Source organism: Strix uralensis, chromosome 4, assembly GCF_047716275.1.
Source record: "Strix uralensis isolate ZFMK-TIS-50842 chromosome 4, bStrUra1, whole genome shotgun sequence".
Taxonomy (NCBI): domain Eukaryota; kingdom Metazoa; phylum Chordata; class Aves; order Strigiformes; family Strigidae; genus Strix; species Strix uralensis.
Window position 1 is genome coordinate 31,431,085 of NC_133975.1, and position 18,156 is coordinate 31,449,240.

Below are 18,156 nucleotides of genomic sequence, written 5' to 3' on the forward strand. Positions count from 1 at the left end.
TACCTCTTGCATTAATATGTGAATGCAAAGAAAATGCAAGCTGTTTTTTCAGATAAAGCACCCCTAGGATAAGCTAGCAATGCTGAAAGTGTCAGGACTTTGAAAAATTTGTAGAGAATGCTGCATTACCTGTAGGAACTGCTGGGGGTGCTGGGTCAGCTGTGGCTGAGCTGGTTGCTGAACGGTGGTGAGCTGCTGCTGCTGGTCTTGCTGACTTTGCTGCTGCTGCTGCTGCTGTTGCGTTATTGACAAAGTCTGTGGCTGCTGCTGTTGGGCAGCAAAAGTGGGATATGCTGTCACCACCTGTCCCATAAACATTGTACTTGGTACCATTACTGCTCCACATGCTACTGGGGCTGTGACAAGTTTTGTTACAAGTTGCTGACCTTGAGAAAATCTGTTGATAGAAAAAGACATTTGGAGTCTCTTTAGGAAAAAAAAAAATCAAGCATCATGTGCACTTGAGAAATGCAGGTTTGTCAGGTTCATACTTTGCTGTAACAACATGGGTTTTGGTAAGCCTGTGAACATGTTATTTTGGGCAAAGTTTAGTTTAACAGTTGCATCCATATATAGTTAAATAATAAATGAGGTGATTTTTTAGCGCTAGTTTACCTCCTTTTGTAGCTATGTAAGCCTATCATTACAGCAAGTCATCTGAGTATTGGTCTTGAAGATTTACCTGATTTGTCTATCCTGTGTAAAAGTGGTTACTGCAGCAGCATTCTGGTTATTGTTCTGTGGTAAGCTAGAAGGAACCTGGACCACGTTTCCTGTTGTTGGCTGAGAAATCACCATAGTGTTATACAAAGGTGCCGAGACTGTGTTCTGTGACTGACTGGCAAGAGAAGACTGTTGACTGTGTCCACTAAGTACATTTTGTTGATTATGCTGAAAAGAAAAAATATTTTATGAGATAGTAATTTGAAAACAGCCAGGTACTACGGCTGTCCTCCTCATTTTTATTGCCCATACTTCACAACTGCCCATGTTTTTCTATTACAAATGAATTCTTAATTTAAAGTACGGAGATATTTCTACTGACTGAGGATTTGGAGGTGGGACTGGCCCTTGGACATCTGAAAATCTCTTAGATTAACCACTTCTCCTGTTCAGATTATTTTTTTCCTGAATTTTTCAGCTACTTGCATACTGTTTGTTTAAGATCCTGTTTTCCACTTCTTTAGCATCTCTGTGCCAGACTTAAGACTAAAGTGCGCACATCACATCAATCAATTTCTTACTTGAAAATTTGGAACTAGCTTACTGCTGAGATGGTAACGCTGTCCACCGCTAGTCTGCCTCTTCACAAATCTCAAAAAGAAAGTATGGAATTTGGATAAAGGTACAGAGGAGGGTGACCACAGAGATCGGAGGCATAAGGAGCCTTTATACACAAAATGGTCAAACCCATCAGAAGTGTTCAGCTTGAAGAACAGGCTTCTGTGGGGATACACGTGACAGGGGACTTTGAAATCATGTATGACTGAGAAGATGAAAAGTGAATAGCTGCTCAATGTGTTTCCAACTATATGAGCTGAGTGACAAGTTTAAGAAACAAACATAATCACATTTCACAGACAGTAAAGCTGCAAAATTCCCTATGAGATACTGTGGATTTCAAAAGTTTACATGGAATCGAAAGAAACTAAGTAAACTTGTAGAAGAAAAAGGCTATTACATTACAGATGTCATACCTATGGCATCTGACTGAAATTGCTGAAGAGCAGAAAAATCAACTGCAGAAGCATCAACATATGCCTGTCCGGTTCCTATGCTTTTCTAGTTATTTGCTGTCTGGACACTGGGTTTCAAACTCACCTAGTACAAATCTCATGTTATGTGTTCTGTCAACAGAAAATTCATAGACATTCAAAAAAAAGGCAAGCTAAAAGTTTTCTTGATATTTGTCTTTCAAAAACCCTACTTGTTATTAATTATTTACATGCCTGAGTCTTACAATAAAAACAAGATCTGAAATTGCATGATCAAGAACATTGCATTTCAACTGTAAAACCTGGAACATGAAGAAATTAATATGACTCAAAGAATGTTGTTCAAAAAAAATTTGTGAGGGGGATGTCACGGAAGCTATTGTTGTGTTTCAGCTACGGTTTTGAGCATATATTCTATCCAGCAAAATCAATAATGAGAATTTCACCTGTGTTGCAGTAGTCTGCAAAGGCTGTTGCTGTACCATGTGTGGAGCACTTATATGGCCTGTGTTCATCCCACTTTGAGTCTGATTAGTCTGAACAACTTGACCTTGCATGTTTATTGGAGTAAGCTGCTGAACATTTGAAGAATTTCCAGAAGCAAGCTGCACAGAACCAAAGTTGAGTCCAGAAGTTGACTGCTGCAAGAACATCTTAAAAAAAATTCCACAAGTTAGCTTTTAAGAAAAATCTGTTAACTGTTCAAGAATGTTTTAGAGAAACTAAACTTAATTATTTTAAATCAATATAAGATAAAGTTTCATCTTAGTTATTAGAAGTGCTGAAACAGCATTGCAACCACCAAGAGCAAAAGGCCCAACTCCCATATAGTGTCAGTGTTCAGAGATGCTACTGTAACGGATAAGAATCAGAATCCTGATTTCTAGAGCCATAAACATTAAGGTTTAATATTTGTTCTTAAAGAAAAAGTACTATTTAGATACTAACTTGTAATGTAGTCTACAACTGTCTAAAGACAAAACGTATTTGAGATCACACTTCTATTTGTAGGATCTCCAGCAGTGAAACTAACTCAAACGAAGAAAATCTCAGAATCAATAGATCCAGGCATAGCACCAAGAACGTAATCTTCCTTGGCAACCAAGAAATCACAATGACTATATTGAACTTTCCAACATTTTTGCAATAAACTGAATTCAGCACAAACATATTTGAGTTTTTACAAAAAGTTAGGCCCAAGATTACAGGACAGGGTAATAAGGTAGAATGTGCAGCACTTAGATATTTTGCCCTGTTTCCACAGTCCTGAATGAGGTCCCTCCACAGTGCATGGGAAGAGAACTGTGAATCTCTCCTTTTGAGGCAGTCTACTGCTGGCAGGCTTATGCTAGACATGATAAAACACTGAAAATGGCACATGCCAGAAACTCCTACTCTTCCAACAGAATTTAAGTAACATACTCAATACTTCCAGGAAGTATTTTTTCCTACTCTTTATTCACAATCCACACCAGAAACATTTAGATTATTTCCTTAACGTCTTTTTTAGTTTTGCGTGGGGTTTTTTTTGTTTGTTTGTTTTTTTAACTAGAAAAACCGAATAGGGTCATTCTTTTCTTCCAGAGATAGCTGCTGAAAAAAGAATGAAAAAATTAGAAAAAAATATACTGGTTAAAATACAGAAATCAGGTAGTCACTGCTAGACTGAGTAATGCATCCTCTAGACTTCTCATCTTTCTGGCTCAGTAACTACTCCAGAATACTATGCAAAGTAGAACCACTTCACCAGGAGGGTGTGTAGGAAGACCACAGCCTCATAGCTAGGACAGTTTAAGGAACAAAAGGTATGAATTTGACGCCCTCAAGCTAAAAGAGGAAATAAATGCTTATCGTGCACATTTTGGATTAATATTCTAATGCAAAACTTTGCAAGAAGTAACAACCATTGCATCCTTTTATATTTAGGTTTAGGCATAAGCTAGGCTCGCGCTTCACAACACTGAAAAGATACGCTGGGGCACTTCCAGATACATTCAGAAGCAAAATGGCAGGTACCTTGGGAACAGTAGCTTCGGATGCTATGGATTTTAGGCACATTAGGTCCAGATGGCAGCTGACAGGGGGTAGGGAGGATCACCTTGTGGAATTAAGTGCCCAAGTCTCATTTTAGATGTCTAAATTCTCCACAAATCAAACCTGTAAGAGTTACACTGACTTACCTGGAGTCCTTGACCATGGACAATTTGAAGCTGCTCTTGAATCTTACGCAACTCTTCCTGCTGCCGATGAATATTTGCCTCTATCATGCGTGTTCTTTGCTCTAGCTGGTCCTTTAGATGCTGCATAGCTCCTAATTGAGCTGAAAACTGAAACACAGGCTGTAGTGCAATGAGTAAATTAAAAGCTGAGCAAAAATAATGACATTTTATTTACAAGCAGTAAATACACTCCTCCACAGTAGCAAAGAAATCAAGCACTTTTTAAACTGCTAATAATCATAATCCGAGGACAAATTAATTAGTATGAAAATGTCACAGAACTCACATATAATTGATGTCACATTTAATTGACGCATCAGAATTGGTGAACTAAAAAGAAAAAAATCCATAGCAAAAGAAATTGACTGGTATCTGAATCACCAAGACTCTATAAAAAGCCTTAGTAATTTACATGGTACTGCAGATGTTGAAGTTCTCTCAGGTTAAAAATTAGAATTATACCAGTTTACCAAAAAAAAAAATCACCCAGAGCTAAAACATATAAAAATGACTTGGGAATACCCTCAGTCACAAACTGTTGAAGGCTGAGCCCACAGAGAAGCTATGTTTGGCACTTCTATTCTTCCCTAGACATCTGCTATGGGCCACAAGTCAATATGACCTCTTGATACTTATATCCTATCTACAGGACATAGACCTTCGGTTGAACCTGATACCACTGTTCTTATTTCACAAAAGTGTTTCATAGACTAAGTTGCCTTGTGCTACAAGCATATGTGTGGAAAGTTACCAGAATAGTTGATGGATTTTTAAATTCATGTCCTAAAATATTTTACCTTAAATTGTGTTTATATCTACGTTTCTAATGGCCAAAGCTTAAAACTATATCCACACAAATAATGGGAAGAAAAAAAATAAAGGAAAAGTGTCAAATTTGGGGAATTTGATCACTTCAAGAAAGTAATGTTAAAGGTGACTTTGGCACCAAAGAACACAATTTCCAAAACAGGAATTAACCTTTCATTCAGAACAAGACTGTTTAAAAAAATAAAATACAATAAACCAACTTAATCCATACCTGGGACATGCCAGACTGGAGCTGTAAAGTTGCCGGCTGAGACATCGTTGGCTGTGCTACTGGTTGTCCAAGAGACTGGGAGCTTAAAGACTAGGATTTAAAAAATTGTTCCATAACTGGAAGAGAATGAACTTCATACTTGACATGAAATATTTCTTTACATAAAATGCCAATTCCAAAATAGCATCATATGAACATATGATAAAAACAAGTAAATGTTTCCTGAAATATCTAACCTTAAGTATTGGAGAATTAAGAACACAAGAGCAATTGATTATATACATTTTATATAGAGATATATATATGTATATAATTGCTTATAAACATACATATATTAAAAATGCAGTATCACAGAAAGAAGTTATGTGTGAGTGAAAGCAGAGATTCATACACAATCTTGCAAACCCTAATGTTTAATTATTGCATTCTCTTAAAATGTCATACACTGAAGTTGCACATTGATGATACAATTCTGATAGTCATGTATTTCAAGTGAAACTGTTACAGTTTAAATGTGTTTTCAGAAGAAATAAAACAAAGGTTATATGGATTTAATAATATCTTTTAAAGGTGAATGACACTGATTAAGTACAAAATTCTTCTCTGAAGAGTTACCTGACTACTCAGAGATGATCTTCTTTGTGCAGTCTTTTCATGACCAGATAAGCTTTGCCTTGGAGGAGTGCTAGTGTCCACCGTCATTTTAGTTGGTGTTGCTGACAATGGTCAGAATTACAACAGAAAGAGACATGTTAATAGTAATCTCAATTCTGCAATACAATAACCAAATCATAGGAAGCTTTTAATGTATAAAAAAAAAGCTTAAGGCTAGGACTTGTTTTTTTACCCTGACTATCCAACAATAAAGCAATCTGATGGACTGAAACAGGGTGTTCTAGGGTCTGCTAGTGTACTTTTAGAAGTAGAATTCACTAAACAACCTCTGAAAATCTGAGTGGTCAGCAGATCTCTGAACCATCAAAAAGGACGTTTTCATTTGCACACTTCATAAAATTTGATTAACTGCTAGTTATGCATTTAATTAAAGTAAGTAAAGTAGAGAAAGCCTTCACTAGGAAGGCAATTATATTTTCAACAGTTGGTGCTTACATGAATGATCTGATACTGCAGTATGTGAAGATTTTCTTGAACTCCTGGAGGAAGCAGAAGGTGTGGGGCTGGTATCAAACCTTTCCAGTGCTTCTTTCAGACTTACTGTGTTTATGTGATTATCAGACCCAGAGTCCTGATTCTGAAGGGACACACACAAACAATTATTTTATCTGATTCAGTACACAGTGTATATTTCTGTTAGTAAATATCTAAGACCATGCTGCTAATCAACCTTGTTGTACAGGTGACTGCAGAAGTAGTGGCCTGTTTGATATCTGTAAGCTCAGTTTCCATTTGCGGCTTTTATCCTTGGAAAAGAAACCAAACCAAAGCCATATAAGCCTAGAAACCAAAATGCATGCAGGTATAGGCCACAAACTCACTGCTGAGCTGACCTCCTTCTCTAGCAACTCAATTCACTCTGAACACCAGTGTAATGAGTCAACTGCTTATTCTTTTGAGAAAGCATGAGTTAATTCCACTAGAAGGAGCACTGTCAGATGAAACTTGCTGAACTGTCAAGGGAAAACATTTCTGAACTGCCAGGGGAAAACACGACATAGCATCTGCACAGGTTGGCTTATCTAAGTCTCACTGAGCTTCCAAGGACATTAATTCAAAATTAAGTTTGTATACTTCTAAGAAGTGGGACTGAGTCACACAATGGAACAGACTGTGCTTTCATCTTGTGAATTTTCTTTAAGTCATTTTTGTGTGTTGACCTTGTTTTTTCAGATTATGGGTGCTTCCAGTAAGGAAGAACATTTATTTATGAATCAAACTCTGCAGGAATCAGATCTTAATAAGGACTTACGGATGTTGCTACGTTATAACTACATGCATGTTAACTCCTGAAAAGAGGAGGGTAAGTGTTCAGGGCAGAATACAGTTAAACAAACACCCTTCCTAGACATCTTTGATCATTTTAAATAGTCGTATTATTTAGAGATCAAAATAATTACTACCTTTACTTACTTACTTACAAACCACTGTTTGCTGCTGTGTATTTGCTTACATATTATTTTTAGTATGAAATAAAGAAGAGGTAAAATAAAACTGTAGAAGACACTCACTTTATCTGCTGTTAACTCTGGAAGAGACTCCTCAATACCAAGTTCTCGTCGTCTTTCTGCCCTAACTTCTGCGTAACTAGAAGAACAAACCAAATATGACTACTGTATTCTTGGATGATTTAAAACACATACCTCAGAAAGCAAACTCCTCAGAGCTACCTTGCTTACAAAGTATCTCAGGAAGTTTCCCAATGAGTCTTTAAACTGCTATGATTTCTCTACCTCCAAAAAGACCAGCAATACAGCTCCCATACCAATAGAATTTCTCTAACATAGATTTTTCAAAAATAACTTACCTTACAACAGTGTGCGTACAGACAATAAACTCTGGCCTAGAATTCCACTGATGGTACGTGATATAGTAATGTGTTTGCAGCCAAATCCATTGTTGTCCCTTTGTAAGGAATCTGTAGTAACATGACTTCCCTTTCCCATATTGCATTACTGTAAAAGTGAAGAATAAAGTTTACTGTCTTTCCAGTCTGTAAATACTGCAATTACATAATAAACATTATTTTCCAGCTTCATATGGCCCAAACCCATGTCTAAATCCAGTATTATGACAATGACTAAGAACAGGTCTAAAACTGTAGCTTTCTACCAAAAAATATTTACACTGCATTTTTCAGAGAACTGCAGAATTCAAACTTCCATTTTTGTGGGGTTTTGTATATGTTGTGAAAAATTTATGTGTAAAAAAAAAATTAAATGCAGTTTTATAAAGAAAAACATAGCTAAACAGAAATCTTACTCTATTACATGTTTAAACATTATTTGCATTTATTAAATATCACAGAACCTTTTAAATGCTATTGGAAGAACTGCAGAAATATTAATCATAGTGCTGTGCACTCCAATTTACCATAGTGAAAACTCTAAATTATAAGATAAAGTTAAATCTGTTTTGTAGTTCTGTATCAAAAGAAAAAAGATGAAGATCAGCAGCACAATAATGTCAAATAAATGGGAGTAAAGATGCTTCACTCAAATATATCACAAAATTTCAGTACAACAGTTGCACAATTTAACAAACTTTAAACCAAACATCTATAAAGCAAACTTGCTTGTTTTAGCAACTTAGTCATACTCACAATGCTCATGACATTTTGCCAGATTATCTAAATCATCCACATGATAATAATCATATCCTGACGTTCCCAAAACTTCAAATGGAAGATAACCTATTATCGGAGGTGCCCTAAATAATACAAAAATCAATGTCAATTTATTTTCACACAAAAAACCCAAACAAAATTATTTCATTATATAAGTTTTCTTGTTTACAGTATGTGCTCTGAAAAAATTTAAAAATTAAACCCAACACAAGCTATGAGTAGTTAATGCTGATTAGTGAACTCTAAATATTATAGCCACCACTGGGATTCAGCTATTATTGCTGCTATACATAGAAGAAATTGCACCTGTGATCCAAGAATAGGAACTTCCATTCTAAGCTATGTCTAGATGTGAACTCTTCATTGGGTTCTTCAACAGTGCACATTTCCTAAAAAGTAAAAAAAATAAAAATCTCTCTCAAAACTGCTCTATTCTAATTCATAAACTCTTTCGAAATTCAGACTTACAGAAGGTAGTAGATAACTCCACAATAGTTATAATGTTATTTTTAGACAGTTTCATTGGCTTTGCTTGTTTAGATGCATAGTACTGAGGCAGAATCTAGTCTCAGCTGTGTCAGGCTGACACCCAGTTCATTTAAATGGAACAACCCCTGTGTGCGATTAAACTCAGGCTCAGTATCTACAAACACAGATATCAGAAACGCAGAAATCAATAGTTCCTGCAGTTACGCTTTTAACTTGTAACAAGCAAAAGAAGAGATGAAACACTCTCACCAGACACTCTGATTACAGTATATGTTTCCAATGGGTAAAAACCTACACCAGCAAGATGGTCATATTATTTTGAGTTTAGGAACAGGATTCTTCCTTTTATTGAACACAGAGTATTTTAAATCACTTTGTCTTAAGGGCACGGACACATACTACAAATAACACACTATTCTTATGTTTAGAACTCACGAAAAGTCAGAGAATGATTGTATTTCCACTACTACAACAAATCCTCAAGGTATTCTGTACATAATTTTAAATGTATTCTGTTCAGACATATGTGAAATCAGCGCTTGTCAGTCAGTTTCTATTGTCCCCATCCAGAGATGTAAAGATGCCCCACAAGTACTGTGCTGAGACAGTAAGGAAGCTAAGTACCCCAAGCCAGTCGGTTCTTTTGCAAACTCCTCTAGTACTGCCTTACAAGAAGAAAGATGGATGATGGAATACATACAAATACACCCCTCAAAGAATTACAATAAAGTTAGAGATCAGTAAATCTTTCTTTTTTGGACACCTGCACATGTTTGTCACACTTGTTGCTTGCAATGGTATTCCCATTGCCAGGAACACAGTAGACTCTATTGATGATCAGGCACCACAACAGTTTCCTAAAGGAAATGGAAACTGCTGCTGCACTGACATAATATTCACAACAGACATGGACAGACGAGCACACTGCTGCTCTGCAAACATCTATAACTAAAATATTCCTGCAGAAAAATACAGTAGAAGACTAACTGTTGTTCCTACAAAGGGACCACCTTCCTTTTCATTCTTGCAGGTTATAATACGAAGTTTATATGGATATTTTGCAATTCTTTAAATAGATATTCTAAGTTTTCTTTCTATGAAAGAAAAAACTGAACGTGTCCAGGCAATGTTTTTTCCTCACCTTCATCACTGTAAAATCCAAAGACCATGACTAGAAAATGAGTCAAATTTATGACTCTTGGTGTGACTTCCAGTCAGCAAGACATAACCTTCAAAACTGAAACTACCCTTAAAACCCAAAGTTCATTTACTTTCCTAAGATTACAGCATTTAATAAAGCACTACTCATAGCAAAGTAAAATATATGACAGAGCAAGTGTATATCCTTGAGATATACTTTTGGTTTCTTAGGTTTTTTTTAAATGTAATTATTTTGGCACAACTCAAAACAAAAGTAAAAATAACTTAAGTGCAGGCAGTAAAATCACAGTAAAAACATCATTGTTAGGAGAGGAGCTGACAGCAGGTTAGTATCTGATTTCTCAATGCATTTATATCAACAATTTGCAGATATTCCACTGTAAAATACCCCTGGGAAGAAGCTATCTTGTTCAACAAGGCATCTAGAAAAGAAAGGACTTTCATTTGTAACAAAAAGTATTCTGGTAGAATCCTTCTGGCTGGATTAATCCTGTCTTCTTGATAAGATTCAGTCATTCACCAGCCAAAATGCAAGACAAATGTTTCAAAGAATATGTAGAGCCAAATCCCTTCACTGGTGAACAAACTTTGTGGCTTATTTTTTTACAAAAGTGGTGGGGTCATATGCAGAAAATAAAAATGTGAACTTTCAGAGATTATTCTCATGAATACTACGGCTTTCTGCAAAAGCTCTGTATATCCTTGGCAAATTACATTCTAGGTTAAAAAAAATCCAGAACCATATAGCATCTGAAATAAAGAGAAAAAGTGGCAGATGAGCAGGCAGATTCTACATTAAATAAGGCAATCCAGTACTAAACTACACATCTCATTACTGGCTGCATCATGCATCTGTTAGTAAAGTTATTGGGATGGTAAAGTTCCTGATATAACACTTATTTGCTAGAGCCTAGTCAACGCTAGCCTCAGTAACAACAGAAGGTATCAAAAGAGTATAAACAAGTATTGTCAGATTAAAAGTCTTCATTCTAATGTTAGTCTTCTTCACAAGATTTCCCAGATGAACAGCACCAGTTGAAACCCTTAAGAGGATCTTAAAATCTCTGTACATGAAAGCTTCCTTAGGCACTAGGGGCTCAGAAGTTCAGGTAGAGGAATGAAACTTTGGCCAGAGTAAGGCTTTTGCTCTCAGGAGACTGAGACACCTGAAAGATCATAAATGGATGTTCCTCAACTTCCAAATGTCCTGTTCCAGAAATAGGAAACACAGAAGTTTTACTATAGTACATTCTAAACTCTCAGACTTTAAAAGACAGAAATATTTGCAAATACTGCCAGGTTGGTCTTCTTTCCCCAAGTATTTTATGTAGCAACAATCACACATTTAACATCTCTACTAACTGTAGGCACAATAGGAAGCACATTATTTAGACCCGCATGGAAAGATAAGTGTCAGATGGAAGATTTCCATGGCTTCAGGAAAAATAAACAACAAACTCTCTCTGGCACGCAGTCTGGAGAGATCCAACTCCTATTCAGCCTGACAGAACTGAAGAAGTTTATATGATTTCTCCACAGGCTCCCTACTATGCTTTCAAAGTGCAAAGTATATAGATAATGTCTTCAGAGGCTACCACCACCAATCTTCAGTTTAAGACACCAGTGCATTCAACTTACAGGCATAATATTTAAACGTTCATAGAGTTCTGCATGACAGACAGCATCCTAACCATGTGCCATATACATTTCATGGCATTTTTTTACAACTGAATTGCAAGAACAAATGTGAGATAGTAAACTATCCTGTACTGTGATCTGAATCACAATCACAGACTATCCTGTGCTGTATCCTGAGTATTTTGATTGATTTTGGTGAGGAACAGGATTAGTAAGCTACAAATTTCATTCACATCCAATCCTAAACTTGGAAAGATACCTTCATTAGCAGTTAAGCAAAATATTCTCTTTAAACAACTGAGTTACTGAATAACAGTACTGAAACAAAACGAAAGAGTTCTACTACCTCAAACCCAATTCTCAGTTACTGACAAGTAATGTAAGCTTTCATTAAGCCCTACCAGATTTGCTTCTGTGTCAAACTACAGCAAGACCATCAGCAACATAAAATTCACATTCAAGTGTCAACTAAAACTATTAATTTCTCCAGTGAATGTCGAATCTCAATGTTATCCTTCATTTTGTTAAATTTGTTAAATTACATTCCTACAGACTTCTAAATCTATTTCTTGCATATTATTATTTTATACGACTATTTAGAAATGGCATTCACCATAACAACTTCATTTGATGCTTTGCATAACATTTAACCTATTTGCGTGTGAATTAAGAAACACAGACACTTTCAGTTTCCTATATTAAAATTCCTCATGGTTTTCATTAGTAATATTTGAAATGTTGTGTGCATTCTCTCTGAAGTTTTCCTATTCAGAGTACATTTAAAAATGATACAAAAATTAATTTTATTTGCACATACCTTGATAAATTGAGGTGTAGCTAATCTAACTGTGGCTACAAAGCAAACTTTGTCTTCATAAGAAGGCCGGTGCGATCGCTGAATAGTTCCTTCAAAACCATTGTGCGCTGAGTTGGGAACTGAGGGAAGATAGAGGAGAAGAGGTCAACACAGATTACAATATAAGCATGGAGGAAAATGGCCCAATATTTATCTAATGTGGTTTGGCTATAACTTAACACGCATTAAGAAAAATGCTACATATAATATATACACATATATGCACAGGAATAGTAGTTGTACAGTAGTAATGGGAACATAACCATCAAGTAACTTTCTCAAATAACTAAGACTTGTTACAGTTAATATGATATTATCTGACAAAGCAGTTTTAAAAAACTAGTAACAATTCTAATCCTTGTTCATAACTACTAAAAATGACTGGAATACACCTTCTTCAAAAATATCTTTAAAGTTTCTCTTTTGTATCAGGTTTTGCTAACTTTTTCTTTTGAAATTTGAAGTAAGTATTTATTTTCTAGCCTCCCATCACATTCCAACAGCACAAGGTGAAGACATACTGAGTAACACAACAATCAAAGGCACAATTATGTACGTGAAAGAATCAGGACACCGAGCTGAGAACAAACAAATTCCAGTTACTGAATCACAGAGATGGATGGAATAATAAGGGGGCAAAGGATGGACTAGACCTCAAAACAGATTAACCTTATCTTTCATTTCCAGCAGATATCAATTTAGTTTATCTTTACTAAGCTCTAATGATGGTGACTCCAAAACACTGTCAGGCTCTTCCAAGCCTAACTGGTTTTAGTTCAACTCTAGATTAGAATTTCCCCTGAAGCTTCTTCATGCAATTTAAGCTTACAGCTCCTTGCTCTTTACATCAGAAAGAAAACAGGTAATTTTCTTCCTCTTTATTTTATCCCTTATCCTCTGTTCTTCAGAGTTTATCTTGTCTTGTAAATCAGATTTTTAAATTTCTGATTGCTTTCATTGCTCTACTCCAACTGCTTTACTTACTCCCAACAAACAGTGTCAGAAACTGGATGAGGACATATGGGTTCTAAGAAGTGCAGTGGGATTATTTCATGTGGTTTAGACTATATTTTAGAAAGGCTTTTGTATTTTCACAATTTGGTGATTGGTCATGATGATTTGGTCATATTCAGCTTACATTCCACAGTAACTCCTTTTCCTAAAGGACTGATATCTAGCTGACTGTAACCTTTTCCCCTGTTCATAGAGTTTGCTATTCCTAAATGTAGTAACTTGCATTTGTTCTTAGTCAATTTGATTTTTTTTTCCCAAAATAATTTATTTTCTAAATTTGGGGCTGAATTCTTATTTTGTTTTTAGTGTTCTTTCATCATTTCATGACTACAACCTACAATCCATACTCATAACATTAATGAAAATACTGATCAAATCCAGAAGTCCATTAAAACTCCATTTTGATGGTGAACCAGTAACCTTTCCAAACAATTTCTGCAGCTACTTTCCAGCAGTTTCAACTACCATGTGCTTCCCTTACATGTTTGTGAGACCAGAATATGGTAACTGTCAAAAGCATATTAAAGAAGTCCATCATTATTTGCGCTTTGTCCTTTTATCCACACAGTGTGTTACTCTTTGGTGGAGGAAACTGAATTGATTTGATGGTATTTCTACCTGAAAAATCTACAATGGTTGCTATTCAATTCCTTGCTAGCTTCCTGAAGCTCACATATAGTTTAGTTATTTGTTCTGGAATATTTCCCAATATTGAATTGCAGCCCATAGGTCTGCAGTTTCCCAACTCCTCCTCTTTCCAAGACTAGCACCATATTTGGCCTTTTCAGACCCGTTTCTTCAGACCTTCCTATGATATTACATACCTGCATTTGGCACTAAGACTCAACCTATACCCATTTTGTGAGAAAAATACTGGTATCACATAAAAAAGCATAGGTTTATTTACAAGATACTGGTTTTGACAATATTTTTGGGGGTGATCTTTATGAAGATCTGCTACTGACCACACTGCACAACCCATTTGTCTGGCTGACCAAAGAAACCTGCCTTTCAAGTAAATAGTCAGCACAGGCTGGTCAAACAGATAAGAGATGTAGTACAGAGGAATAATATTAGTATGTAACTAAAAAAAATATCTTCAATGGAAGGGAGAAGGAACTCAGTGCGGAAAACTACACTGGCCCATCCACCCATCTGGGTGGTAACTCCTGTCAGTGAAAGCACAGAGTTGAAATGGGGGGAAAACCTACATTTTACTTCCCAACTCACTGCATAATGAGAACTGCAGGTATTCAGTACCACTGATCTTCAAGTTACTTAGTCACCTGCTTAAGTATGGATTATGCTTAACTAAATTCAGGCTCTTTATTTTAAAGCATTCGCTTAAATTTCTCTTACATTCTTTTAAAAAATGTTTTACAAGACACTAGTTTTCTTTAATTGAAAGCATTAAGCACAATTACTACATTTGGTATTCAAATGCACAGACCTGTAATATCTGATAGGCAGTTTTTCTTCCTTTTCATTAAAACAATATAGAAGTGATAACTCTGCTTCTTTTGAAAGACTGATTTTAGTTCATTGTTAAGTTTTGCACAATGGTCCCAAGCCTGTTTAGCTGTGAAGCTGCCTAAGTATTCCACTCTAACATCACTGAAATTACTTACCATTATTCAAACACTTGAAATTTCCTATAAATTTTACATATTCATATGTAGGTTGCTCTTTTGGATCTATTGTTCCTCGCAGCATATGGCAACAGAATTCTAGTTGATTTTTTGCTGAGAAAAGAATAAACAAATTAATAGGCTACATGCTTGATGAAGCACACAGGCAACATGAAATGGAAAGCAGGAATAATTAAGCTGCATACTTATTGAGATACTGTAAGTATTGTGATTACAAATGGCTACAGCCTCTGCTTTTAACCAGCGTGATACTAACTAACCTAAAGAAAAGGAGAACTCCTTTAGAATTTGTGCATGAAGGGTCTGAATACTAACGATACAGAAAACCCCTGAAAACTAGAGCTATTTTAAAGAAGCAGCTGTCCTAAACTTAACTAAAGCATGCATTTCCAAAACCCCTTAGGCTGCTATGTTTTTATTCTTGCCAACCACTCCAACACAAACATTTCTTATACATCGGAAAGTCATAGAGTGAAATACAATGCAACACTGACAATTTTACTCTTCAGGGGGGGAAAAACCCACAAAGAAGTGCTACTGTTCTTCAAGGCTCACCCATATGTTTCTGCTTAAATAACACTGGAAGAAAAGTACTGATCACATATGATACAAAGCAGATTATTTTTAACACAACTACCATACTGGTTTCATCTGGGATAGAGTTAATATTCTTCATAGCAGCTCATATGGTGCTGTGTTTTGGATCTGTGACTAAACCAGCACTGGTAACACCAGGATGTTTTAGTTATTGCTGAGCAGTGCTTACACAGTGCAAAGGCCTTTTCTGTTTCTCACGCCACCCCACCAGCAAGTAGGCTGGGAGCGTGTAAGAAGCTAGAAGGGGACACAGCCGGGACAGTGGACCTAAGGGATATCCCATCCCATATGACATTGTGCTCAGCAATAAAAGCTGGGGAAAGAGGGAGGAAGGGGGAGACATTTGTGCTTATGGCATTTGTCTTCCCAAGTAACTGCTACATGTGTTGGAGCCCTGCTTTCCTGGAAATGGCTAAGCACCCACCTGCCAATAGGAAATAGCAAATTAATTCCTTAATTCACTTTGCTAGTGCACATTGCTTTGCTTTACCTATTAAACTGTCTTTATCGCAACCCAAGAGTCCTCTCACTTTTACCCTCCTGATTCTTTCTCCATCCCACTTCGGGGAGTGAGAGAGTGGCTGTGTGGGGCTGAGCTGCCTGCCACAATAATTACTTACATTTTAAGTATTCTGGTGTCAATGAATCACTTTCCAGCAGATGAGAAGACAATATTTTATAAATTTCTGAATGTTCCCCCTCTGGGATAAAATTAAATACACTCTGATCCACAAGATCAGACTGGAAAAAAAAGATTTAATAAGCATTAAACTAATGCAAGATGTACAATGTCACAAAGCCTACTATTGTAATGCAAAACAATTCCACAGTTCAGAAGAACATTACTGACTCAACAAAGCCACCTGCTGGAACAGACATGAATATTTTGCAAGAAAAAAATCTCGCTTTGATCTGTCTTAATTTTGACACTGCGAACCATTTAATGAAAAACACCACGAATGCAGCAGATATACATACACATTAAAGTACAATGGAGCTTGTATTAACCTCTCTGAAATGCAACAAGTCCAGCATAAAAGAAGCATTTTAATTAGAAATTATAGGGTGTTGTTCTAGGGCAATGTAACCTGTTGGTGGCATCCAAAACATTGAAATGGTATCTTGGAACAAAAGACAGCCCCTCCCTACAACATATAGGTTATTATGTTACCAATAATTGTATCCAATTGCAATTGATTTTATGAACACATTTTATAATCAGTTCCGCAACTATGTACACAAAACTGGGAACAACAGAAATGAATGCAATAAAATTTAACAACTGAACAACTGATTATATGCATAAATACATTTGATTAAGTATTCAGAAAAGAGAGGTCATAGAATGTATGTTTAGAACATATAAATCACACCTAAAAGCAAAGAACAAGTATGCCTCTGAGAACTTGGTGAATTCTACTTTTTTTTTTTAAAAAAAATGAGAATTATCTGTACATTTTTCAAAAATCTCAGGCTGATATTATGCATATCTTAGAGGAAATTGTGTTTTGCAGAATTTTTTTTAAATATGCCACTCCAAGTTTTACAAAATACTCTTATCACAGTAAGACAACTAGCCTTTAACAATAACTTGTCCTTCTCTTCTAGAAAAGAACTCACTGTTTTACTCATCAGTTGCTTGCATTTTTGAGTACTAATTTGCCTCATTTCAGAATAAATTATTCAAAGGTATCTTTAAAAACTAGAATGTTAAATTTACTAGTGAGCAATGCCACCAAGATTAAAGATGAGTGAATGTGATAAAACGCAAAGCATATACCTAGCTTAAAGAGCAGAACCAGCATCAATGTGTTTCTTATAAGAGTTCTTTGGCAAGAAAGGAATAAAAAAGTAGTTTAAAAATATTCCAAAGATATAGCTCTCTAGCAATACTCTTCTGACTTATGTAGAGGCTGTGACAGGTGTGAACTCTAAAGGGTCTCCCGCAGTCAACTGTGTTATTTCAGTTACGTTGAAGAGAAACCGATGCTAGTCTGGCACTTCATAACCCTGCCTAACAGAGTGCCAACTGCATTCTGTATTTCCAAAGGAAATGTTTAATATAGGAGACAGACCAGTATGAAGGAGTTGTGCTGAAGAAAAAGCAGAAGCATTAGAACAAAGCATGCATCTGTTCTATAATGCCCAAAAGGCTAACGATTAATTAGTACTCATAGCAGAACACCATCCATAGACAAACTGATATGTTACTGAAAGCAATTTGTACTTACTGGCAAATGTTCAAGTAAGGGAGTTATACTTTCAGATACATATATTATGTTTCCATCTGTCATAATTGCTAAAAAAAAACCATCAAGAGCCTGAAATTAAACATAATGGGCAGTTAAAGAAAAAGAAACAGAGCATATTAAAAATGTTAAGCTATGTTCAACATGGAAAATAATTTAGACCAATTTCTGTTTAGTTTATTATAAAAACGAGAATGCCTTTCACTGCTAAAATTTTTAGTCTTGCTTT

The 18,156-nt window shown here is 35.9% G+C and overlaps 1 protein-coding gene across 23 annotated transcripts in view; it reads right to left on the minus strand.

The window, feature by feature from the left end:
* Positions 1 to 18,156, minus strand: part of CLOCK (clock circadian regulator) — a 66,552-nt gene that overhangs the window by 7,409 nt on the left and 40,987 nt on the right. For 21 of the 23 annotated variants that reach the window (XM_074866225.1, XM_074866235.1, XM_074866229.1 and 18 more), the window contains 15 exons: positions 17,910 to 17,999; positions 16,299 to 16,419; positions 15,061 to 15,174; positions 12,380 to 12,498; positions 8,581 to 8,663; positions 8,251 to 8,357; positions 7,456 to 7,603; positions 7,160 to 7,235; positions 6,084 to 6,225; positions 5,589 to 5,689; positions 4,974 to 5,063; positions 3,896 to 4,054; positions 2,162 to 2,368; positions 683 to 891; positions 130 to 397 (listed from right to left, as the gene is read on the minus strand). In XM_074866225.1, the coding sequence (XP_074722326.1) occupies positions 130 to 397; positions 683 to 891; positions 2,162 to 2,368; positions 3,896 to 4,054; positions 4,974 to 5,063; positions 5,589 to 5,689; positions 6,084 to 6,225; positions 7,160 to 7,235; positions 7,456 to 7,603; positions 8,251 to 8,357; positions 8,581 to 8,663; positions 12,380 to 12,498; positions 15,061 to 15,174; positions 16,299 to 16,419; positions 17,910 to 17,999 (2,034 nt within the window). The remainder of the gene's footprint in view (positions 1 to 129; positions 398 to 682; positions 892 to 2,161; positions 2,369 to 3,895; positions 4,055 to 4,973; positions 5,064 to 5,588; positions 5,690 to 6,083; positions 6,226 to 7,159; positions 7,236 to 7,455; positions 7,604 to 8,250; positions 8,358 to 8,580; positions 8,664 to 12,379; positions 12,499 to 15,060; positions 15,175 to 16,298; positions 16,420 to 17,909; positions 18,000 to 18,156) is intronic. The other 2 variants (XM_074866237.1, XM_074866239.1) reach the window with 2 other exon arrangements.